Source organism: Lemur catta, chromosome 2 (genome assembly GCF_020740605.2).
Source record: "Lemur catta isolate mLemCat1 chromosome 2, mLemCat1.pri, whole genome shotgun sequence".
NCBI classification, from domain to species: Eukaryota; Metazoa; Chordata; class Mammalia; order Primates; family Lemuridae; genus Lemur; species Lemur catta.
The window spans coordinates 62,044,349-62,071,569 of record NC_059129.1 but is presented as its reverse complement, the minus strand read 5'-3'; the positions used below and the strand labels follow the sequence as shown (position 1 = coordinate 62,071,569).

Sequence of the window (27,221 nt, the reverse complement as noted above, 5' to 3'; positions counted from 1 at the left end):
TTATAATTTTATAATTATTATTTTATGCAGTTGTCTTTTAATTAAGAGAAGAAAAGAATTACAAAAATATTTTATACTATCTTTTATATTAATTGCATAGTTACCTTACTGGTGCTCTTTATTTCTTTGTGTGGACTTGAGTTACTGCCTTCCTGATTCTGCCTCTGCAATTACAATTTGTTGTCCATTTCCTCATACTAGACTGTTTTTTCATCTCCTAATACTATTTATCTTAAGTTCTGTTAGAAGAGTGTTGGAAAATAAAGGGCAGCAGAAGAGATTATGATATAAGCTGGGAAGGGGAAGGTCTTTCACAGTCCTTGGAAAGTTGAAATGTAGTTTCAGACTCTAATACCTATTATAGTTCATATCTAGTGCTTCACACAGCACCTGACACATAGTAAGTGCTTAACAAATATTTGTGAAATGGATTAACATAAGTACACACAATGATTAAGATTTAAGTGTTGGATTATCTGAAGGCTCAGAACTGAAAAGAATGTTGACAGAGGCACGCAGAGCCAAGCAACCTAAGATTAAGAAGTTCTTGAGGAGTTTTAGAGAAGTCTGCAGAATTTTCTGACTGAACAAGTTCTCTGAGGCACATTACCAAGAAAAGAGAGAATTTAAGTAATTCATTACAGCAAAGTGCTTGCTAGTTCTTTTAATGAGGCTTAAACTTCTTGAGAAAGTCAGACAAGGACGCACAATTTACTCACTAATAATCTTACACTTACTAATTCAAAAGCATATACTTGATTTCATGCATCTCTGTAATTTCAAGCAAATAGGACAGCCCTTTCATTTGATGGCTCACTTGATGTAGCCTATGGCACACATAATGCCTTAAGACTCTGTTTATAGACACTAACAGTTGGAAATTGAGAGTTGCTCAAGCAGAATTCTATATAATCACCCATTTGGGGTTAATTTACTTTATTGTGGCTGCTACAGTGAGCTCAGCTGAACTTGGCATTTTCCATTGCAATCTGTTTTGTAAATGATTTTAGTTTCACAGCCCAGGCATTTTACTGCAAATCTTCTGAGTCATGAGGCTTATACTAACCAGGACAATTCATGAAAACAATGTGGATTATCTAAGCCTATAATACAATTTATTTCTTCAAATTTATTTTAGAGTTTGGAAAATTGAGAACCAGAGCTAATAAATAAAGAAGAAGTAAATTGGGGTTTGGGAGGCATCCATTTATTCAAGAAATATTTTTTGAACCTTTTGTCTGGCAAGGTACCATATAAAGTTTGGTGATATGATGGTGACAAGACAGATACATGTACAACCCTTAAGGAGTTTTAAAGGTATGCCAATTTGTAAATAATGGAAAAGAAATATAAGCATTTATTATATATGATGCACACCAACCAATAAAAATATAAAAATAAGGGATGATATTAACACTAACATTCCCTGTTAAAATCTCAATCTAAATCTAAAATGCCTTTATCCCTACATGCTCATTAAATGCTTTCTCCTCTTCATGAAATTTTTACAATTCTAGTTTTTATAAGAAATTTTATATGAGTACCTAGGAAATGGATTCCCTATGTTTTTCTTTATCTAAACTTCCCCAGCACTATCTTATAGTCTTCCACTCACTTTTTCCTTATAAAGTGTTTTTTGAGCATCTGTTATGTTCTGAGCATGTGCTCCTTGGAGGAATACAAAGATGAAGGCTAGAGTGTGCTGTCTTTACCTTAGAAGAGTAGAGGAGACAGACAAAAGAGTTACTATAATGCTATTAAAAAGTGTTATTAAAGAAGTGCATTTTATTTAAAAAACACTCACATGCACCAATTCAACAGGTAGCTATGGCATGGCTTTCCATAAGCCTGATAAGCTCAAAGTATTGGCAATAAATTTAGAGAAGGAGAGACATACATCTCTAATAATTATGACATTTTAAGATAGAGTTTACAAAATACAGGAGGCTGAGCCATATTGTTTGTACTTTTGCAAACCACTATGTGTTTGCTAGTGGGATTTCCTTCAAATCTCAAGGTTCAACTTAAATGTTACCTGCCCTCGATTAGGTACCTCTTCACTACCTCTCACTCTGATTTACTGTGCTTATATTTATTAAGGTAATTTTCATCCTGTATCTGACTATTCCCCTCCTTTAGACTATGAAATTCTTCAATGGCAAAACTGGAGCTTTTAGCTTTTGTGAAACATGTATGCAAAATATATGTGATAAATATTTGATGAATGAATAATTGAGTGAATACAAGCTTTCACTGATACAACAGAATTATCTAACAAACTGCAGTAACCTCAAATCAGTGTTATAAAATCTTTTTAAAATTCTACATTCTGCCTGATTCATCTACTCTTCTAAAAACTGAGATCTTTGAAGTTGACGATTTAACCCATATGTTAAAATGTATTACATAAATCTCATCAAAAATATAATCTTCTTGACTTATAGTCTCAGAAAACCATAAAGAAATTTTTATTTGCTGTTTCTCATAAAAAGCAAAATTAATGTTACTTCTGGACAAAAATCAAGTCAATTCATCACAGAAGTTAAATTTAGTTTTAAACTTTAAAGTCCTTAAGGCAGGTCATAAAATACTTTCTCTAAATATCACTCTAAAAAATGTCTAGGCATGTAAACATGGCTAGAGCCTTATTATTTTAGAACACACAATACTTTGCTGAACATACTATGTTGGTTCAGTACATCTTTAAATTTTGTTTTTAAGCAATCCTAAAGAAAACACAAGTAAATTATTTGAAATTACATACCTGTCGGCACCACAGTTTACGAAATATTTGCAGATAAGCCAATACCATAAGACACAGTGGTGCCATGTATGTCACCAAAAAGAAACAGATATGATACATCTTGGGGTAAATTTCACCTAAGAAGAAAATCAAAATAATAAAACTTTATATTACAATTTATGGATTTATTAAAAGATACATCTGTCAATGTTTTCTCTTCAAAGAATACAATTACTTTCTATATGCTTTCATTAGCATGTTATATACACAACAGGGAAAACAATTTATAATAGTTAACTACTTACCTTTACTCAGTATATGTGTATACATATACCAAATGTAAAGTCTTAATTTCACTTAATGTACTTAGAAAGAAATAACAATTAGTCATTTCTTAATTTGTGATACCATAGCCTATCCAAAGTCAAGGATTCATTTTTTTCAAAGGTCTTTTATTTGGCTTCATTATATTTGGCTAATTAATAAAATTAATTTGGCTTGTCTTATACTTGCATTTACAAAAAGAGACTTGACTCAATCAAAACCTAATGACTAATGCTTTGGTTAAAATGGGAAGAGAATATAAACTCAATTAATTCCTCCTCATTAGTATATAAATTCCCTGAGAAGTGGGAGGCTATTCCCAGTTGTACATCCAAATACATATGTGGAAAAATTTAGTTTGGAAAACTAAATACAGTAAAGGTTTTTTGTTGATTTTCTGGAACATATACAAAATTCTTCTTTAAGCATGGTATGTCAATATGTACGTATGTTTGTATGCATGTGCTTTCAATGAAAATAAAACTTTTAAGGCTTTTCAAAGTTTATTTTCAATCCAATATGGATATTTACTTTTTTTATATTCATCTCACTTATTAGGCATAAGCACCTATAAGACTGTAGTGATTTTTTTATTTATCATTAATTCTATGTATACAGATGATACATATCACAGATCAGACATTTATTACCAAGCCAATTAATCAATTAATTAATGGCATTGTGGCTTAATATTAATATTTTAGCTTTTCTATATATCTATTATTAACTTTTTAATGGCTTTTAACTGACTTTTTAAATGCTTCTGAAGATGTTTTCTTTGCACTACTATTTGAATATATCACAGTGGTCCATCTACTTTTACTGCAATGTAAAACAGGAAACAGCATATCCTACAGAGATTCCAGGATATTAAATCTGATAATTCAATATAATTCTAAATGAATACTCACACGATGAAATTTGGGTGATTTTTTTTCTTTTAAAAATCACATACTTTATTTTGAATAAACTATTTTGACTTTAATATTGCCAAAGGGGTTGTTTCCATGCTATTACTGAGAGATAATGTTATTATCTCCATGCATTTTATTCTTTCACGTCTTCAGAAAGGGTACATAGTAGCATGAAGACTTCGTTATGTGATCAAATTTGTGATAAGGGTAATTTATAGTCAAGATTAGTCAATAATAAATATGATGATGGCTATAATAATATATAACATTTATTCGGCAATCATGCATTTAATTCTTACTGAATGTATTTTAAACATATTTATGAGTTTAATATCCTCCACAATCTCCTTTCCATAGCCTTGTCTTCCAGAGTCAGTTGAGTTTGAGTCTAATAGTCTTTGTATTCTTCCTTCTAAAACTCTCTCTTCTTTCTTGGGTTAGACGTTTTTCTCTGCTGTCATCTTCAGAGGGGACAGCAGGGTGCATGTGTTGCTAGGAGGTCTAAGAGACCGATTTGAGGTGTCATTTTTAGCTGCTCTCTGGTCCAGGTGGCACTCACCTATCTCATCAGTCTCTAACCTCCTTTCAAGTTTATCCGGAAAAACAGGTCAGTTATATAAAAAGTGATAGAATTCAAGTATCCTGACCGGAGGAATAACAAACAGCCTTTCCCTTTGAAGTGCTGCAGCCTGAGCACCATTTGGTGGGCCAATTTCAAAGGAATCTGAAGGTGACCTCACCACTTTCCAGGCACCTGAGTGGCTTTGAACTTTTATTTGTTTTGAAGAAAGTGTCACATGAGCCTTCCACATTAAAAAAACACACCTTTGAAGCTTACTTACCTGTGAAGCCCTGCTGTCAGCATCAGACTAAATTAAGTGAGTGGAAGAAGGAAGGTTAACTTTTTTTCTTTGACTGCAGCTATGGACAATATCACTGTGATACCAGTTTGGAGTTCTGAACAGATGAGAGCTAAAGCTCATTACGTGGTTGGTATATTTATAAAAATAGTTGGAAAATATGTAATTGACTGGTAAATGCATATTATTGTAATGCACACTGACACTGAGAAAAGTTGATCAAGCAAAATTAGACTTTCAGGCTAGGATAGATTGTTTTAATAAGGAGATTATAATAAATAATTGGGGAAACATGATAGTTTTAAATTCTTGATTTCATGCTTAGAGTCTAAGCTAATTGAAAACTCAGATATGCCATTGAAATTTTAAGCTGTATGTGGTGAAAATATCCTTGAAGTCTCTCTGCACTTAATGAGCAATGTCTTCAATGTATTTTAAGACATTTGTATACAACCTAGAATGTAGCTACATGAAATTTATTTCACTTAAGCAGTACTTAATTAGAAAACAGCATTTTAAATATTGCCAACCATTAAAAATCTGTGTTTCTACTCAACTGATTAATAGGCACAATCTAAATAAATTCCTACATATATATCAAACTAACAAATGAGGAAAAAAATGTAGATTTTTAATCTTTGAAACCAGAGATTAAGAGTACTGTCATATATTAGACAGGCAAAAGTTAATTTCCCTCAGAGAAGTTAAGGACCGTTATTCAGCCATCATGTTAACCTAATATCTAAAAATTACAAACATTTCTCCTTCATGCAACACTTATCAGGCATTGAATGGACAAATAAATTAAATGTGATTTCTCAATATTTAATTTGGACTATCTTTTTAAAGTTTATATGTCTATTAAATTTACCTGAATCTTTAACATGTTTTATTAGGTTCTCTCTAATAAATATTTTTAATAAATGTTCTAATTAATACACATATACACATATTTATATACTTCCAAAAACTCATAATAGGCCAGATGCCATAATTACTTTGACTATAAAGAAGGGCTCCATTATTTTTTTTTCAGAGCACCAAAAACAATTTCTTCCTAAGATTCAGGAAGAGAAATATTACCAATCTCCAATGTTTCACCACCAGGACATGCTCATTAAACATTGGATGCATGAATAGTGATGCAATTATGTCTTTGATTGAGTGTATAAAAAGAGAGTTATTTTTCTTTCAATAGAATCTATCCTGTGGAACTATGCATTTGCAAACCAAGCAATTGAGGAAGTACAGATATAATTCTGGAACAATTTAGAAATTTTGGAAGTTTGAAATGATGTGACTGAAGCAAACAGTGAACACACACAAATGTACATTTTAATGATCATTAAAACATTATTAACATGCTTTATATGTTCTTGAGTGTTGGGTGTGTCTGCCAGAATTTATGGTTAATGGTTCTTTATTTGAAAGAAGCCATAGGCAATGATGAATATGATTAATTTCAGAAATCAATTATTCATAAATGATTGCCTATTTTTGGTACAATTTTTAGTAAGACAGATTTCTCAATTATTTTGCACATGTGTGAAACAGAATTTACAGAACTTTCCCAAAAGTTATTGGATAGATATGAATCCACTGACTGTATTATTTTTGTGACATTTTCCCCATTGTTATATTGGTTTTAGGACAATTATTATATCACTGTCTACTTTTATAACTACATTGTTGATTTAACTTAGGATAAAGACAAACACAGATCATGAATTACTCTCAAAAAGAAGATATTATACAAGATTTTTTTAAGTTGCACTAAATAGTAGTCAGCCTTTACCGATGTTTGAATTTTAGAGAGCTGACACTGTAAAATATACTTTCCTATGATGTTTTAGGTTGTGACTCTCACACATGTGCCAAGTTTTAACATTTTAAGTTGAACATAAACTTATAAATAGCCTACATGTTCAGGGCTCATGCTATCTAAAAATCATTATAATAAACTAAATGTCTAATAAGCAAAATAAGAAGCTTCTTTGAATTATTTTACATTCTTCTTAAAATATTAGTGATTAGCAATTTCATTCAATTTTTGAAATGCTATTATAATTTTATAGCTTTTACTAAGTTTGATCAAATCAATCAAATATCATTTAATTTTAGTATTTATAAGCATTTTAAGTAATTATGGGATATTGCAAAATCACTTTCAAACAGTTTTCTTAAATGACTTCTGATGGATAGGTTTAGATTTTTAAGTATTTAACAATAATTTTTTTTTAAAGAAAATGTCCATGCTAGAGTTAGATAGTAAAATACTAAAGGTAGCAATGAGTTTCATGTATTTATACTTATTACTCAAAGGTAATTTGAAAACCATGGGCCTATTTACTTAATCATAATAGCTGATTATGATGGTTAACAGGGGTTAATGCTATTTGATTATTCAGGGAAACAAAAAAGAGAAAAGTTGACAAAAGCAGCCCATAAACATATAAATGAAACAAATTGCTAAAGTATTTTAGAGAAAATACCACTGATACATATTGAATAATAGATGGGTAGTTTTCTAATTTTTCTAATTACTATCACTAGAAACTTAAAGAACCAATATTTGAGTTGGAAACTTTAGATTTAAGTGTATTTATTTGCTTCACAATATTAAACACTTTAATCTCTCTAGGGAGAGATTATTCATGAATTGGGTAAAGGATTCTGACCAAGAATATTTTTAGGCTATTTTCTAAATAAAACTCATCGTAAAGGAACTGTGTAAGAGACATGTCACAATTAGTCCCCAATCCATCTTCTTTCCGACCTCAATTCTTTAGACTGTCTGTTCCTATGTTCCAGAAATTATAGGTTCTGACTCGCTTCCTTTCTCCTTTAGGATGTGAATTTTCTTGGCTAGGCTACCTTTCTAGGCTACCTTTTTCCCTCTTCTCTGTACAGAAAATTCCCACTTATCTTTAATGCTTTGCTGAAATGTTAGCAACTCCTGGGTAAACTCTCGTTCAAATGACCAGAACTGAGTTTGTTTTCTTATTTGTGTTCCTAGTACTTTGTATACAAGTATATTAAAATACTCAGACTATGAACCTTTGTTTATTGGCCTTTCAGCCTTATTATAGAGAATGTACTCCGTTAGCCAGAGTCTATTTCTCTCCAGATTGGCATAATGCCTAGTATATCCTAAGTACTCAAGATGATGTTTGAGCATTAAAGAAATGGAACATAAGACACTTACGGAATATTCCTACCATTTTGGAATGTTCCATTTATTTTGTTTTCGTCTGCACCATTAATGGGGAAAATTGTGAAAAACTGAAGGTGATCCAGAGAAAAATACAGCAAAAGAACTGCAGTGTTAGAAAGGAAGAGTAACTCACAATAAAGGAAAGACATTTAATATTTGGGGTAATAGATACAGCAAATTGTGAAATTTTAATTATTATATGTCTTATAAAATAATCCCATTGTCTTAAATTTTATCTTGCTGTAGTGAAAGCATATGCCTAATTTTTCAGTGACTGGCTTTTTTTTTTTTCCTTTCAGTGTTTGAATAAAAGCACCAACGTAGAAAATACCGTATAGGCAAAGATTCCAGTATTTGAGACTATCATATTTATAAATAATCTCTGGGGTGTACTACTTTTTTGATATATCTGTCTGATAAGCATAAGTACATATCTTTCTAATAAACAAATGCTTCCCTAATGTTTAAATTCCCTAAATACAAGCCATTATAATATACTTATCCAGAAGAGGTTAGATAGTTTTCCTCAGATTTAATGTGATATTTTAGAACTAGTGTATTCTATGCAAATACAGGATTATTTTATTTCCTGTCATTCTTTGCTGTACCCAGATTTGTGCCAGCACCAACCATTGTTAAAAGTGTTCCAACAAAAACCTCAAAGACTGACTCTGAGAGTTTTTAACTGAAGGAACATAAGGCTTCCAAACCTCGGCTTATTTAAATTTCACTATCATACATGACAGATGGGAAACCGGAAATGATTCACAATCAATATAATTCTAAAATCAGAGAATAATTGTCTCAGTGATAAAACTCATCAATTAAATATGTTGTGAATAGAGAAAGCAAATTTGGATAATTTGACTCAGAGAACAGCATAGGTCCACATACTGATATTTAGTCATGTTCCAGGACATGGGTTTAAAATGAAAAATTCCAGTTGTTTCCAGAGCCCATTAGGGAATTTGACACTTTACACAATGTTATGCTGAACCATCTTATAAAATGCTTATCATTCCAGAGTACACCCATGGATTTGAATTATGCAGTGGGTTCGGTTTTAGAGAATTTGCGAAACACTAACATAGCCGGCTCTGAATTGTAGAACAAGCTCCTCCTTTCATTTTCTATCTGAAAGATATGAAAACTAGAAAATAGTGCATATGGCATTTCCAAAGGACTCAGATAGGTAGAGTTATTCTGTGAAATTGTTTTGGGTTTCAACTTGATTTTCATGCTTTTGCAAAAGCGTATTAACAGATACTAATGAAACATATAAACCCAGATTCACAATGGCTATGCTAATCCAGTTTTCAGTCTGCAGCTGTAATATAAATGTCAGCTCATAGATTGCAATGTACTTACCACCCCAGCGCTCGTCACACACTGTAAAGAGAGTAGTTTTATTGGCTAAGCCGGGTAGCATGGTGCTGCACTCCATGACAATGGCTTGAGGAATCATTATGATGCAGGAGACAATCCAGATGATGACAATGCTGTTCCGTGCCCTCTTGGCTGTGCTCTTAAACATCAAAGGGTGACAGATCGCATACCATCGATCCAAAGCAATACAGCTCAATGTGAGGACGGACACAGACACTGATACAGTCTATGAGAAAAACGAGAACATACAAATGGAGAGGCACATGGTGTTAAAAGAATCATTCAATATATTTACCATATGAGAAAGGTAGTCACAACAGATAAATTCAAAGTTGCAAAAAGAAAAAAAGACCCATGCAAATATTTTTTATTTCAAACAATTTTGTTAGAAAGAAAAAAATGCTAAAAATATATTTTAAAAAATGAATATTTCATGTTAAACATGAAAGAGATGCAATGAAAACTTTGCACTCTTTTTTCTGCAAATGTTTTAATTTATAATATGGCATTCTTTGAATAATTATTATCAGTATTTTGTCTTGCAACTTTTCCACTGATAGGAGAAATCACATCCTCAAATGGAGGGGAAAAAACACATATGTTTAGTCCACACTGGAAAACTCTTGCTTATAGAGAATAATATGGCATCGCTGTCTTTTAAATTATTTTATAATACTTTTGTTGAAATTTCATTTAAGTAAATGTGATTGAATTTAGGGTACCTCACTTCATACTTTCAAGTAATAAAAGCTATTTGTACATTAGTGCATTTCCAACAGGTTACACCCAAGGAAAGAAATGAGTCATTTTAAAAGAGAATTTTGTATGTGGATCTCCTTACTATGGTTTGCTCACTGGCATAAGCAACTTACCTCCAGAAATCCAGATACATTTACCCAGTCCAAATTTCTATACAATTAACAATACCACAAATGGTATTTTAACTTGGCACTTCAGGTAAATAATAAAGAAGCATGTTTAGCATACGTGTCCCCATGTTGATCAGTTTATGTAATTATGCCTCATGTCCTCTCCTTTACTGGAGGAAACATTGATTCTGCTGTCACTCTTACAATTTCCCTTCCCCTTAAAAAGGAGAATACTTCTTGTTTCTCTTACTTTTTATTACAGGTTCCTAATTATTCTCTTCACTGGACTCATCTCATGGTCAATTATTTTGCTTACTTTGCTTACTTATTGTCTGTTTTCTCTGTTAGAACAAAGTTCTATGTTGGGAAGGACTGCTTCTGTTACCTGGGTTCCCAATACCTGGCACAGAATTTGATGTGCATTGTATACTTAATAAATATTTTTTGAATCAGTTAATAATGGTAAGCTTTAATATAAGATAATGGATGTGTTTCAGGCATCTTCCTCTATTTTTCTGTCGTGGTTGCATTGATTTTATAACATGTGGTAAGGGCATGTATCTCTCTTTTACAACAGGACCTTCCTTGTTGATGCATTGACTACAGGTACAAATAAGTAAAAGGGGTCTAGGAATCGGTGTAGCATAGAAGAAAGGTCTCTGGGTAAGTGTCAGGATGATCGATCTGTTCTTATACTTCCACCAGCCAGCTGCACAATGTTGGGTCACTCACTTTATAACTTTGGGCTTAAGATGTATGTGTGTGCATGTGTGTGTGTGTGTGTGTGTGTGTGTGTGTGTGTGTGTGTTTCTGCTAAATGAAGGAAATCAGCAGGATATGATTCTTACCACCTCTGATTCTTTTGATTCTTTCTGGGAGAAGCAGCAGAGTATACTTGGAATCAATTCTACAGCCAGGATTCCTGGGTGTGAATCCTATCTCACCTACTGAGTGATCTTGCGGAGGTTACTTAACCTCTCTATTCCTCAGTTTTCTCATCTGTAAAATGTGAATGATTAATAGTACCCAACCATGGAATTGTAGGGAGAGTTAGTTGAGATGTAAAATGTCTAGCATAGGGCTGGCATATAAATGCTATGTGTTTGCTATTACTTATTATGATTATAATAATGATGATGTTGGTTATACTTTTTTTTCAAGAGATGGGGTCTCACTCTGTTACTAGGCTGGAGTGCAGTGGCACAATCACAGCTCACTGAGGCCTCAAGCTCCTGGGCTCAAGAGACTCAAGAGATCCTCCCACCTCAGCTTCCTGAGCAGCTGGGACAACAGGCACATACCAGCTGATTTTTTAAATTCTTCGTAGAGATGAGCTCTTGCTTTGTTGCACAGGCTGTTCTCAAGCTCCTGGCCTCAAGTCATCCTCCTGCCTTGGCATCCTAAAGTGTTGGGGTTACAGGCATGAGCCTGTGCACAGATAATGATTATGCTATTAGTTTTCTCTTCCATTCTTGAGTCTGGAGTTCTAGATTTTAGTTGGAATAGACCACTTTTCAGGGAAGAATATTAAAAGAAATTACAAGTAAAAGCCTAAGCTTTGCTAAATTCTTGGAGGTTAATTTCATTCTAAGTATAATCTTAAAGGGTTGAACTCTATCAGAGTGGGTTTAGGTTGGCTGGTGACTCTTGAAAATTCCTTGGTGCTACCTTAAAGTGCCTTCAACTCTCTTTCTTAAACCAATCTCACCCCACCACCTCCATTCCTTCTCTGCAAATAACATAAACACCTAGGGCCCCTCAATACCATTGCTAACCTGGGAAAAGAACTATGGCAGTCTAGATTTGCACAATAGACTTTTCATAGCTCCTGGGCCAGGGCTATATTTATCCTCTCTAGCAATTAGAAGGATAAAGTGTTAATCAGAACTTATGATTTATTATTCATGAATTCTAATCAACCTGGATGAATGGGATAAGAGAAAGCGTGGTTCAAACGTGCATGTCATTCTTGGTATTTCTCAGTACTATTAGATAATGGCAATCAATTCATGTAAGTTCACTTGAAAGACTTACATTCAGTGCCAACTGTGACGTAGTGCTCAGTGCCCTCTCTGTTACATAGCAAAGTGAGAGAATATTCTCGTGTGATTAATCTAACAGTAGAATGAACTGTTCCATTGAATGGACCCTTGACAATTAGTGATTTAATATTCTCTGTTTCAACTACTTTTGCTTGTGCATAAGACACATTAGTATACAATTAACATGCTATTTATGAGATTTTCTTTTGGGAGATATAAAATTGCATCTTATCCAAAGTGATTATAAATGAGAGTTTTGTTACTGCTTTTCACGTCTAAGAGTGCACTTCTGGGTGCCTTTTTCATTTAGATTCTGATGTTAGCCCATATCAATCTGATAGTAAGTCATTTGAGAAATTAATCTAGTGTGAATTATGAATATCATAAAGGAAATGGAGTGAGATCATGAGAACTTTCTTTTGCTTTCAGGTACTTGGCCTTTCGCCTAGACTATGGTCATCCTATGCACAGGTTACTATCTGGGAATTTCCTTTGGTAGAGAAGGGGCCTATTTTATACTGTCATATAGATATGCCAAAAAGATTTTAAATTTCCATGACAAACAGAAGTAGAAATTTTGCCAAATCACAGATTTGAATGACAGGCACTAACAGATTGAACGGTGGTAAGGTATGACTGAGAGAGTGAGAGAATTTATCTAACCACCAGCACCCACCACCTACCACCCATATCTCACTTGGCTTTTGTTCTTTTCTTGGCATTTCGTTTGCAGGCATTCTTCAGCCGGTTTTTTTTTTTTTATCACTCTTAAGAGGAGTCACTGCTCCTGTCATTGTTAAAAGAGAAGTGGAATATATGATAATTATTCAGCAAATAGCCTATTAAATGTCACTGCTCTTATAGAATTATTAAAGATACAACAGGGTCATTTCAATTACTCAGCTGAGTTTTATTACATTTGTGAGATTTTAAAGATTTTTGAGCATTTGCCAAAGTGTTACAGTCTATCATTCATAAATCAAAAGGTTGTATTTTATTTAGAAGAAAAAGACTATATAAATCATAGTAAATTAGTAAATGCCCAAAGAATCTTAAATGCAACCATATAACCTTAAAATATCATTAATCATTACATAATATGTTTTAAAATATTCAGAAAGACATAAATACCATATCAAGAATAAAAGTTATTAGTTTCAGAATATCATAACTAGAGGGGAAAAGTACTCAAATTTAAATGACAGGCTTATTGCCCATTGGCATTTGGGAAAAATTTATGAAAAAGAGGCAATAAATATTGAGAATTTGGAGATACTAGTTTTACCAGTGCATCCATCTCTTTGTGCATTTACACCTTTCTATCAAGAAGCAATGTTGAATGAAGTAATGAGTAGACCTGGTCTTTTCCATCTTGTGGTTATTCAGTTGTTTCCTCTTTGCCTGATGGAGACTAAGGTCAACTGAGGAATTGATTAGACTGGACACTGTTTACAGAGAAGCAGAGAGAATCTGTCAGGAGAGGAGGATGTTCCTTGAACCATAGACTTGTTAACATGTTGTCTGTGTGAAAGAGTATTGTCAGTGACTTTAAGAGAGACACAGGCCCTGCATCACTCACTGGTTACACGCTGCTTCCTGTCTGTCCCTGAGTGCTCATAGGAGACTCTAGAATACCTGCTGTCCAGAAAGCTATCACTGTGCATTAGAACCTGACTGCACCTGCCACAAGGTGCTGCCCCACTCTCCCATCACCCCACTCCCCACCTGGAATCATATGGTTCATAGAGACAGCATGGAACATTCTCAGCCAGTTAAAGATTCTTGGCAACTAAAACCATCCTGAAACTTAAGCGAATCCTCAGATTATTCTCCTGAGTAATTATTAAAACCAAAAGAAATAGAAAGCTTGCTGGAATTACCACAAAGATGATGAAATATTGAATTCTCTGCTATTTATTACTTTCCCAGTGCCTCTATGCAAACATCACCAGAGCCATCTATTTCTTACTGATTCTTGTACTAAGAGGATATTTTCCTCTGTTGTTCCATGTGCTATTTCTTTCAAAAAGTTTTGCTACAATTCGTTTTTGTGATCTGTTCATGGTTTTCAGTAGGCTGACCTAACCCCGTGTTAAAATTAAACACACTGTATACATGGAGCTTATAACTTCTATGGTATTTTCCACTTACTACTCTATAACCTTAAAAAATGATCACCTCTCTTTATAAAAGTAATTGAAGATTGAGCTAAAGATCCCTTTGTAACATTTCAGTTCCAAAAGCCTTATAAATAGTTCGATAATTTCTAGTAATGGACTATTTGTAGCTGGCCTCCTACACCTTTTTGTTATTGGGAACCTATTTTCTATTCTTCCAGATATTGTGATCACCATCTGGGAGACTGGATGGAAGAAGAACTGGGATGAAGGAAGGCAATGGAAAGACAAGGAGAGGGTGACCACCATTTTATTCACTGTCTAATTCCTGAGAGGATTTCATCTCATTGGGTAGTGCAGCTGTGGCAATTATCTTGGGAATCTTTTTTCCCTAAGAGTTTAGAACCATAAGAACAATCAGAAAATTATTCTTTGAAAGTACGAGAGCAGTCCAGAGAGTATCCAGCCATGTAATATGAAAATTACGTATTAACAAAGGCTGGATACTTCCTGGACAGCCTCATATATTTGTTCTTAATTACAATTAAATATGAAAAAGCTGCTTTCACTATTGAGCAATCAAACATTTACTAATGATGATACTGATGCTGATAGCTGGTGTTTATTGAGGGCATACTATGTTTTCATAAGATCATCATCTTCCAGAGGGTAATTACTATGCCAAGTGATTTATATAAATTATCTAAGAAAACTGTCACAACAACCGTATGAGATAGATCTCATTAAAATTACTATCCTTTTTAAACAAGTGAATCACAAGGAGTTTATGTATAATCAGGGTATAATCAGTAAATGGCAGAACAGAGATTCCAAACCTGGTAGTTGATTTAGAACCTACATTAAAACCTGTTCTCTGTACTGCTTTGATCAAGTAGCTCTTAATTCCTCAGCATGAAATGAAACTACTTCTAAAAACAGATACCCTCGATTATTTGGACTAAGAGAGGCTCAATAATTAATTGGTTCGAGTTTCTTATTTAACAAAGGGGAAATTAGGGAAATTAGGTAAAATGTTTGCCCAGCATCTAAGGAGCTGGTTTTGTCACTATATTTTTATGCAGAACTTAACTTGTTGCCACAGAAAGTCTCAAGCATTATTTTCCTTAAGCTTGACAACTCCTTAGATAATTACATTTTTTAAATTCATTAGTTAATTTACTGTAGGGCCATGCTTGTGATTGAAAACTTTTTTATAGCAGCTTCTGTGTTTGAACCAAAATGGTGTGTAAAATAATTACCTGTAAATAAGGAATCACTTTGCAGAGGGACTGTCCGAAAAACCAGGTCTCAGTGATATCCACAACCAAGGTGGCTGGAAGGCAGGTGATGGTCACAAGCACATCAGCTAGAGAAAGATTGACTATGAAGTAGTTGGTTACCGTCCTCATGTGGTGGTTCTTCCACACTGCCACACAAACTAATTTGGGGGAAAAAAAAGAAATAGTAACTAAACAAAGAAAAAAGTTACTATTGAGGAAACACTGTCAGGCTAATTAATACACCTGTAAAGTCTATACATATATATAGAAAAGGAAAGATAATTTAAGGCTGTGCTGTATTTTCATTGAATGAGTCGATCTGTGTGACTGCTGAATTTTTGAATACATGCTTAAAATCAGTTTATTTATCTTGCAAGACATTTATTTCCCAGGGGATCAAAAAGTCGTGTTTATTTTTACTTGATCTTGAATTGCAAGTCCCAGAAATTAAAGAATGATCCTTGATTCATCTTTCTATTCCCTCCAAACACAGTATGTAGTAGAACCTCTGGAAATAGTTGCTGAGCTGAGATGAATTAGGAGCTAGCAATTTTCAATGAACTGTGGTGTTTGCCTCATCCATGACCTTGACCCAAATCTCCTCCCAGACTCTGCATTTGGAACTTTTAAAAAACATGAGCCAACAATTATTCAGCTCCTACTATTGCCAAATACTGAGCTAGATGGTTCATAGACTTACACTGTTTAATCTTGACAACAATCTTAAGGGAAGACGTCATTATGTTTTATACATGAGGTAACTGAGACACAGGAAATTCATGGAAATTGTCTAAGAGGACACATGGCTCACAAAGTAAAAAACTACAGTTACAACTGGGATTTAGCTCCAAGAGGAAAGCTGGTCTTTTCACCACACGAGTTGCTTTCTTCAGTGAAAATGAGGGAGATAAAGTACCTATAAATTCTAGATATCCAATTCCCTTTTCTTTCTATTACCCTGATGTCTTCTAAACATCATCCTCAAATCAAACATTCTTTACAGTACTTTCACAGCCATGCTTCATGAGTGCCTTGTAGGATATCCCCAGTTTAAAAGCTGTGCTATCTCATTCACTTGCTCTTTACTGAAAGAACACACACTCCCTCCATTCTCTGCCCTCTCCCTGCCTGGTGTATACAAAGGTTACATAATCGCTGGCTCTGGAATTGTATAGAAGTATGTACTGCCACCCACATCGGTTGGTGGGTTTGCTTTATTGAAAGTAACAGAATTTGTTTGGGATATCATTAAACTGATAGAGCTGTCACCTGTGCACTCAAATGATGCAGTGATGAGTAACCTTATACAGCGAATAAATAAAAGTACACTTTATTAAATTTAAGTCACAGGATGAGGATTTCTTTTTGGCAATTATGTACCATGTATTAATAGTTGCATATTAAAATCATTTGGAAAATGATTTTACTATTTCTGAAGCTGAAATTGGCTGTCAGCTATCAACAGATGTAAATTTAACAAAAGACCTAGATTTCTGAGGATTTAATTTTGAAAACTTCACATCTTCTCCTAACTCCAGCACATTAATACCCAAAAACTCAGGTGAGCCTTAACTAGAGTAAGCTATGGTCTTTATTATTTGAAAATGATGTTGTTGAATGATTTATTTCCCATAAACTCTTGAAATACAGATACACACATATTCACAGAGACACACACACACACACACACACACACACACACACACACACACTCCTCCTAGCAGTTGATGAACACATCATCACAGTTTGTTATGAGAAAATTGGCAAAAATATTATATTTCTGGTACTTGGCCAACAAATGGCCCAAATGATGCAATCTTGGATCTAGGAAAAAAGAAAACCCACAGAACTTTAAAAAAATGCAATTAGCTTTAGTTTGACTTTCAACTCTCCTTACTTTGGATGTGGGGAATGGCAGTGGTGAGAAGACAGTGTTAACACGTTGTATCTAACCTATGGTAAAGCAAGTATATGTTCAAAAACACCTCTTTAGTGCTTACTATGTGCCATGCCCTGTTGTAGGGACTTTAAATTATTAATAAGTTTAATCATAATAACATTATGAAGTGAGTACTATTAATAGCCCTGTTTAACAGATGAGGAACTAAGGAGAGGTTAAAGAACATACCTAAGAAAAAATAACAAGTACTAGAGCTTGAATTTAAATCTACCACCACACTATGGCCATCCTTATATACTTTTGATTGAAGCAGAAAATGAAGGGGAAACCACAAACCTCTATTTGACAGAGCTTTAACATAGGATCATAGAATTTTTGAGTTGGATATCACCCAGTCTAACCTGCCATCTGATGCATGAATAATCACCTCTGCAACATCCCTGATCCCTCCCATCTGAACATTTATAATATTAATAGTAGGAAATTCATGACCTGCTGGAGCCCATAAGATCATTTTGTTGTGCTTTTAACTACTAGCAAGTTCTTGTTCATGTAAGGTTGAAATCGCTTCTATTTCATTTCTGCTTCTAGCTCTTAATTCTTTCCTGAAACTTAAGGAATAAACTGTACCTGTTTTCCTACATTGCATCTGTATTAGTTTCTTAGGGCTGCTGTAACAAAATACCATATCCTGGGTGTCTTAAAACAATAGAAATTTATTTTCTTATTGTTCTGGAGTCTAGAAGTCTGGAATCAAGGTGTCATCAGAATTATGCTCCCTCTGAAACTGCAAGGAAATCCTTCTTTGTCTCTTCCTACCTTCTTGTGGTTTGCCAGTAATCTTTGTGTTCTTTGGTTTACAGCTGCATAATTCCAACCTCTGCCTTCATCAGCACAAGGCATTCCACTGTGTTTCTACCTTCACGTGGCCATCACCTTACAAAGATACCAGCTGTGTTGGATTAGAGGCCCACCCTACCGCAGTATGACTTCATCTTAACAAATTATCTCTGTAATAACTCATTTCCAAATAAGGTTATATTTTGAGGTAATGGGGGTTAGGACTTCAATATATCTTTTTTAGGGACACAATTCAATCGTAACCATACTTATTCCAACATTTAAAGATCACAGCTATGCCAATCCCTTTAGCCTTTGCTTCTCCAGGCTAAAGATCTTCAGAACCTGCACCTGCAACTGTAGGAATTTGCATCCCTCATCACCCTGGTTTCTTTATTCTGAACATACTTCAGATTATCAGTAATGGCTCTAAATGAGCTATCTGTAACTCCACACATGTCTGCAGGTGCAATCGACCCAGAGGAGCACAGAACAGAATGACTGCCTTGGTTACTATCTCTCTATTAAAGACAGTTTGAGATGTAAGCTTTCTTAACAGCCAAGTCACACTTTGGGGGGTCATAAGCATATCCAATTACTAGAAATTGGTTCCCTTTTGTAGATGTTAGATTAAATCTTTATCTTTGAATCCCAGAGAGAAAAAAGAAAAAGAAAAAAGAACTCTATAAAGAGCACTATTAGGACAATGGGAGAAAGTTGAATTTGGACTTTATGTTAAATAATATTATGGTGCCATTTTAAAATATCTTAATATGATGTTCACATTATGTCCATTGAAATATTTAAAGACTGTGGTTATGTCCATTTCCTAAGGCTTTGATTCTTTGGGATAAACATCACCAAACCCTTCCTATACAACAGCGGGCTTTTGCCTCTCATCACCCTGGTCTCTTGACTGTGACCACCTTCCAGAATACAGAGTGCCCCATATATAAGTGAGCCATCCAGAACTGCACACACACCTCCAGGTGCATATCTCCTAAAATCTGTGATTAAACAAGTCCATTTGTTCATTTTCTCTCCCAAAGTCCTAAAGGCACAAAGTAAATGTCATCTTTTCCTGATAACACACCAAATTTATACAATTTAATATTACCTTTTCCTATAAACTCACCCTGGACTTTATATTTCCCTGAAGTGTAATATCTTTGCATTTTCTCCCCAATGGCCCATGCTTGAAATCCCCAAAATATCTCCTCCCTGTTTCACATTCTTTCTATTCATATTGCAAATACCCAATGTCACGTTGTCGGTAACCATTAGTTAGAGTATTGCGGTGACCTCCTAATAGTTTCCCCTGCCCTGTTCTTGTGTTTACTTCTACGTATTTTATCTGTTAATGCTATTTGTTCTAGTTTTATTAATTATTCCATTTCAACAACTAGAGCTCTCTTTTTTCCTGGACTAAGCACAAAATCCTCAAATGGCCATTCTACCATTGGGTTCTAATTGAACTTTCTCCGTCTATCTTGCAATGTTCCCTATAAAATAGTTGGAGCACCAGGATATCTCACTGTGTATTAAACATATTCCATGCTCAGGCCATTGCTATGCCATTCAACCATCTGGAAATGCCCATATTCCATTCCAATCCCTCTTTCACTAACTGAATCCTGCCCCAAACTATCCAAAACCAACCAAACAGAAAAGTTTCTGCTCAAAACATATCTCCTAATTAGCCTAATTCAACAGGGCTTCTTTCTTCTTTGAAACCGTATCACTCTTTGTACATTTCATGACCACGAACCACATTGTAAAATTATTGTGAATTATTACAGATAGTTTGTATTTTTTCTTATCTCTCTACTGGCACAAAGGCTCTTCATTGTTGTAAGCTGGCCTTTCTCTTTCCCTTCCTTTGCTTAGTTTCTATAGTTTTTCTCCCGATAAAAATGCCGCCAAGAACATACTTTGCAATAACTATTTACGGAATTGATTTGCTCATAAACTTACAGTCTGTCACTGCTATTGGTATGGAACCTTCTCCCATGAGTGAATTATTTAAAAGGGGAGAACAACCCCACTGGCTGAATGAGGCATTTACTTTCCTTATTCCTTTTGAATAAAATCTGTGACCTTCCCTGAGAACTTAACTGCTTGTCAACATTCTTTTGGACATAAGTAAGCTGTGGTTCTCGATTCACAGTATGCTACTCTCTGATGAGCTTTGGTAAGTCCTATTTGAAATCAGTTCTGGGAATGACTATGATACACAAATATTAAAGTCCAGTTGTAGTTATTCTATATTTAGAAACTTGCCTCCATTAACCAGAAATAAATGAGGAATAAAGAGCACATAAGGATGAAAGAAGACAGCAGAAGGCAAGAATATAGATTCTACCTCTAACACAGGCTTCACTGAAATAGATATTTCCGGAATGCAGAGGTGCCAAGAAGATAAAAATCCCTTTCCTCCTTTATCTTTCACCCCATAATTTGGCTTACCATCTCTTTGTCTGTAAGAATCGGATGATATATAGTCCCTGTACTTTCTCTGCAAGACAGATGGAAAGTGGCTGAAGCTGCATCAGAACATCTGCAGCTCAATGCAGAGAGATGTCTTTTTCAAATATATTTTAAAAATAATATAGTCTTTAGAAATGACCTGAGCTATTTGCTTGTTAATTTTTTATAACTAATGTATTTTATTCTAATGTCTTGCTGATTCCACTGACAGCTGCCTTAGGGGTGCAGTTCTTTTCTTTTTATTTTTAGTTTCAGACTATTACAGGGGTACAAATGTTTAGGTTACATATATTGCCTTTGCCCCGCCCAAGTCAGAGCTACAGGCGGATTTGCCTGTTATTGTATGGACCAAAGATTAAACTGATTTTCAAATGGAAAAATAAAATATTATTTTTAAAAAGAACTTTGTCATTATAACCTGCATTTATAAACAACTGGATTTTGTTTTAATATCTATCAGATTACATATGGACAAAGTCACTTTCTCCAACCAATATTTGCATTTAGAAGTATTTAAACTAAGATGATATACTGTTCGTTTGCTGGTGATAAAACTTGATTGAGAACATGCAGACTGCACAGATTAGATTGCGTCTCTTATTAAACATATACTTGGGCCTTGAAATGCCAACTAATAATTGACTATAAAACTTATAATATTGAGATGTGACTATGCCCGATATATAATTAGTGTATTACTCAGCATCTTGAAAATGTCTGTACTAAATATATCAATTTTATTTCAAAAATTTGAAAATTAATTTAATTTTAGTAACATTAACACAAGATATAGACATTATGCTAAGTGAAATAAGCCAGATACAAAGTGACAATGATTATATGATTCCATTTATATGAGGTACCCAGAGCAATCAAAATCAGAGAGACAGAAAGTAGAATGGTTTTTGCCAGGGATTAAAGGAGGAGGGAAGAAGGTGTTAATGTTTAACAGGTAAAGAGTCTCAGTTTAAAAATAAGTTCTAGAGATGGATGGTGATGATGGTTGCACAATAATGGGAATATACTTAGTATCATTGAATTATACACTTAAAAGTGATTAAGATGGTAAATTTTATGTTATGTATATTTTGTCACAATTGTAAAAATTACTTGCCATGATAAGAGAGAGTATAAAATGAAAAATAAGATTTTTGAACCAATTATAATGTTCTTCAAAAATCTTAAAAACAGAATAAGAATGCCTAGTGATAATCTTAATGACACATTTTATGAATACATTTTTAAACCCATGAACAGCTAAAATAGTGAAACAAAACAAAAATTTTCAAAAATACTGTAGTTCCAATATATTAATGCCGTGTTCAACACTGCAACCATGTAATCTTTATATATAATTTTAATTATTTGTGGAATGAAAATATTATTTGTAGTAAGTTGGGATAACGTAGTTTAGATACTATCTTAATAAAACCTTTTGCAATTTCTTGATTGTTGTTTATTTAATTTGCATATCTATTTACGTATATATGACAATAATTTCTTGATTGTTTTTTGTTATATTACACACATATAAAATAATAAACATTTCAGGAAACAGCTTATCCAAAAAACACTGTAGTTCCACCCTTTACCACAAAGTGTCAGTGAAAGCCTTTGAAACTGCTTACCTTGTCACTTCAGGATGAGTTTTAAACATTAAATTAATTGTAATATTATTTATAATGTAGAAATGAATAGATCTGTTACAAGTTGAATTTTCTAGAGAAAAAATATTGCCTAAGAAAGAAGACAATGGCCAACCTCTTTTAAATAAATACAAATGAATGAATGAGTCAAAGAGAACTAAAACACTTTTTCTAAATGAATAACAGAAAAAAAAAGGTAACTGAATATTCATGAATGATCACCTATATTTAACTCCTGTAAAGAATCTATCTTGAGACAGGTCATGGAATGGAGTCATCGTGAATCATTATGAGATATGGATTTAAAAAGCTGGGAAGTTGAACATCAGTATTGTCCTTAAAAGGTAAAATGAATTCTCCATGCAGTCTTTTTCCTCATCTTCACTCCACCCCACTACTACTGCATTGGACCTCCTTCTTTCTATTGTTAGTTTTACCTCCTTATCTTCCTGGGGCAACATGCCTGTCTCAATCTCCCTTTCTCCACCTACACACCTTGGCAAAGTTGTCTATAAATCTGTCTCAGGAGAACGGCATGCAAACGTGCCACTTCTTTTTCTACAAGGCTGACAGATGGGACACTGGTTAGAAGTGTATCTGTGTTATGAAATTTGCCACGGCCAAAAGGTTATCTAATGTGAATAGAAAGGAGACTTCTAAAAACCAGTTACTATACATGCACAAGCTGCAATATGTTTAAAATGTGCATTTTCTATTTCCTCAAGAGAATATGAAAGTCTATAATTAGACAAATATTTTCTTATTGGCACCTGCTTATTATGTTAAAGTTGATAAAATTCTCCTGAAGACCAATGGTATCACTGTAGTGTGGATAACAGTGAGGCAGAGTGGGGAATAATTAAGATACCACAATTAATAATTTAGGAAGAGGTTAAGGACAACATTATCTTTATACACACAAATGTGCAGGGAGCAAATGTGTCGAGGAATGTTATAAAACTGATTCCTGTAGGTTATCATCTCTATCAAATTCTTCAGAGAGGAAAAGTACAATGAAGAAAGTGGAAAATAGGCTTGACTTATCAGCTGTCTCTGAGTGGCATGGTTCCTCCCAGGGAGCGGCTCAACCACAAACTGGCACCAAGCTTTCTGCACAGGAACTGCCAGAGAACAAAACTGTTACTAACTGGTATTCACAGGCCTTTAAGGTTGGCTTGAGGAGAAGGCTAGGAGGAAGGAAGGTGCCATGGTCTTAGCATCTGCAGTTCTGTTAATGGCTATATATAGTAGTTTTACTTCCAATTCAACAAAATTTGTTTTAGAGGAAATATCAGCTTCTTGGTTATGCATATCTTTTACTCTTTGTAGATAAGTCATTATAATAAGTTCCTGTCCCCTATGCAGCCTCTCACAATTGCACTTGCATTTTTATCCTGTCCTCAGAGCTCCTCAGGGTCATATAGCCAGTTCTCACGTTTGACCCCCGTGCACTAACTAGCACACACAAGCAACTATCCTCCCCGTGAAGGTTGACTCCTGTTTTTACTGACTGCAGATAACTTATTTTGGAGGTCTCTGTTGTAGAAATGCTTTCTCTCTTTCTTCATATATATTAATACATCGTTAATCCTCTTGTCTTTTTTCTTTCATGCTTTTTCCTTACTTGTTATTAACTCTCATCAACTTCAATTCTCCCCTCTGAGAGACTAACTCAAAATTATAACCCAAAGTTGTAACTCTAGTTCTTGGCTCGCTCTTACTTTCCATACCAGAATTTCTAAATATAATTTGTTTTTATCTTTTAGATGTTCCATCTTTCCTGTAAACTCAATGTGAATCATGAAATGTGTGTGTGTGTATATATATATATATATACGTATGTATATATATGTGTGTATTTTATATATACATGTGTGTGTGTGTGTGTGTGTGTGTGAGAGAGAGAGAGAGAGAGAGAGAGAAAAACCACTTGAGCATTGTCTTGCAGACTATGGGGAATTACCAAGGGATTTTAAGCAAGTGAATGACAACACCCTGTTTTTGTTTTTCAAAGATGACTTAGGGGGAATATGTGTAAATTATATGTATGTCTTTAAACTGGAAGCAGGAGGGCTAATCAAATTTTAAGTAAGTTCTAAGGAAGTTAGGTGGTGACAAAGAATATGGGAAAATGAATGAATTAAAAAAATAATAATAAGGTTGGCAATATGAGGCCTTGGTGAGGAATTAGATATGAGAATAAGGGAGTGAGAAGAACTGAGGATAATTGCCAGATGTATTGCCTGAAAGCTGGGGAGAACATCATGATGTTCACCAAGCTAGGACATACAGGAGAATGAGGTGGCTTTATTTGGGATAGAAGATGGGGAATTCAATTTTGTATATGTGAGTTTGAAGCACTTGTGAATTATCCTAGTATCAATATCCAGTTAGCATTAGGATTTATGAGTCTGTATTTCAGGAGATATATTTTATTTACAAGTAAATCTTTCAGATTCATCAGAGTAGAGATAGTGATTAAAGCCAGTTGAGTGCATAAGATCAACCAGTGATAGAATTAGAGTAAAAAGGGACAGACTTAAGCCATCTTCAGAAAACTCTGCAATGTTAACTACGTATTCCTGCTTGGGATATATCCAACAAGTGCCAATTGTTCTCTGAAGTACTAAATGTTATGGTACTAAAGAGTATATATTTTTTACTATTACAAAAGAGCTTATATTTCTGGTAATGGCAGATAAGTTTGCAGAACAAACTCCCCACCTAAAGCAACCAGAAGGGTTATACATCTCGTTAAGACATTGGAAAGCTACCAAGGCAGCAAGCTCTTGAAGGGCTAATATCTTGGAGAAAATGAGAAAGGAGAGATCTTCTGGCATTTAGCACCTCTTTCTTCCCAAGGATTTTGGCAACTTGCAAGCAGTAGCTAAAAACAGAATAGAAGAAAGAGCACGTGGAGCTGAGAATATGAGAAGTTGAGCAGGAACTTTAGTAGACTAACTGAAAAGAGGACAATAATTAGAGTTCAAGGCTTATTAAGCAGGTAAACAACCCTGTCTCTCAGCTGCAACTCCAAGATATGACTCTAACAGGAGTGAACCTGAGGCTCTCCTAAAGAATGAAAGCCAGCTTCAAATGCCTCCACTGAGTGACTGGATAGTTATCTGTGCAAACACTAAGTGCTGGCGAAAGCAAAAGCAAATTTTCTATGAAGAAATATAACATTATCTAGAGCATCAAATAATTTCTACAATTTTTTCACACAAAATGTCACTCATTTAACAAAAATTCTATAGGCATACAAGAAGGCCCTACAAGGCTAAAAATCTATAGAGAAATAAAAGAAAATTAAAAATAACTAATCTCCCAGAAATGTTGAAATGATTGGATTAATAAATTCAAGATATTAGTTAGATGTTATTGTGGAGAATATCAGAAAATAATTGAAAAACTTCAAGGCAATTGTGGAAATTAAAAATATGTTAACTGGAAACACAACAAATGAATTTAACAGAAGATTAGATAGAATGATCTAATAGTAATAGCCAAACTAATAGAAAACATCCAAGATAAAAACAGAAAGAAAAAAATTTAAAATGCAGAAAAGAATATGAATAACACAGTAAAAATTCTAATATACATGTAATTGGATTCTCAATATGAATGTAGAGAAGTAGAATGAGGTAGACGCAATATTTAAGAAGATAATTAAACAGGAAGAGATGTGACCCAAGAATTTTCCGAAACTAATTAATGGTATCTATCCACAGATTTAAGAAGTACTAGAAATCTCAAGTAAGATAAATATAGGAATCATACCCAGATATATTATCATGAAACTATCAAAAATCAGTAACAATGGGAAAAACTTAATGCAGGAAGAAAACATGCATCACCTTCAAATCATTGTAATGGAATTGACAGCAAAATTCTCAAAAGAGAATACTTACAAATATTTTACTAATTCTCAGTGTTTCCCAAAATATCAGTAATAAGTAAGCAATGCCTCCTGTGGTCATTTTTATTCAGCATTGTGCTAGAGCAAGTACAATAAAACAATAAAAAAAAATGAAATCAGGAAGGTTGTAAAGGATTAAATAAAACCTATCATAACCTATCATTATCCACACAGGGCACACTTTTGTAAGTGTAGAAAAATCTCCAGATAAACTATTAATCTTAATAAATGAATTTGTCACATTAATATTTGCTCAATATGAAGTAATAAATAACACATAAACTATACAAAATCAATATACAACATACAAATTATATAAATCAATTTTGTTTCTATTAAACAACTGGGAAATGTAATTTTAAAAAATAATATTGACAATAGCATTAAAAATATTCAATACCTAGGAAAAAATTAATGAAAGATGCATGCAATCTCTATACTATAAAATATCATACATATTAAAAAATAACCTAAATGGATAAACCATATTTATGGACTAGAAAAATAAGTAATGCAAGGCTATCAATTTTTTTCTAAAACTGATATATAAATTCAATTCATTCCCAATAAAAACTCCAGATTTATTTTTGTAAAGCTTGACAAATTGGTTCAAAAATTTATATAAAAATACCATGGGCCAAAATTAGCCAATATGATATTGAGGAACAAATTTAAGATAT

At 33.8% G+C, this 27,221-nt stretch overlaps 1 protein-coding gene across 1 annotated transcript in view; it reads right to left on the bottom strand.

Moving 5' to 3' along the window:
- The window catches only part of HCRTR2 (hypocretin receptor 2), a 97,516-nt gene that overhangs the window by 14,844 nt on the left and 55,451 nt on the right, over positions 1–27,221 (bottom strand). The window contains exons 2-4 of the mRNA XM_045542224.1: positions 15,729–15,907; positions 9,424–9,667; positions 2,765–2,880 (exon numbers count right to left, since the gene is read on the bottom strand). Of these exons, the coding sequence (XP_045398180.1) occupies positions 2,765–2,880; positions 9,424–9,667; positions 15,729–15,907 (539 nt within the window). The remainder of the gene's footprint in view (positions 1–2,764; positions 2,881–9,423; positions 9,668–15,728; positions 15,908–27,221) is intronic.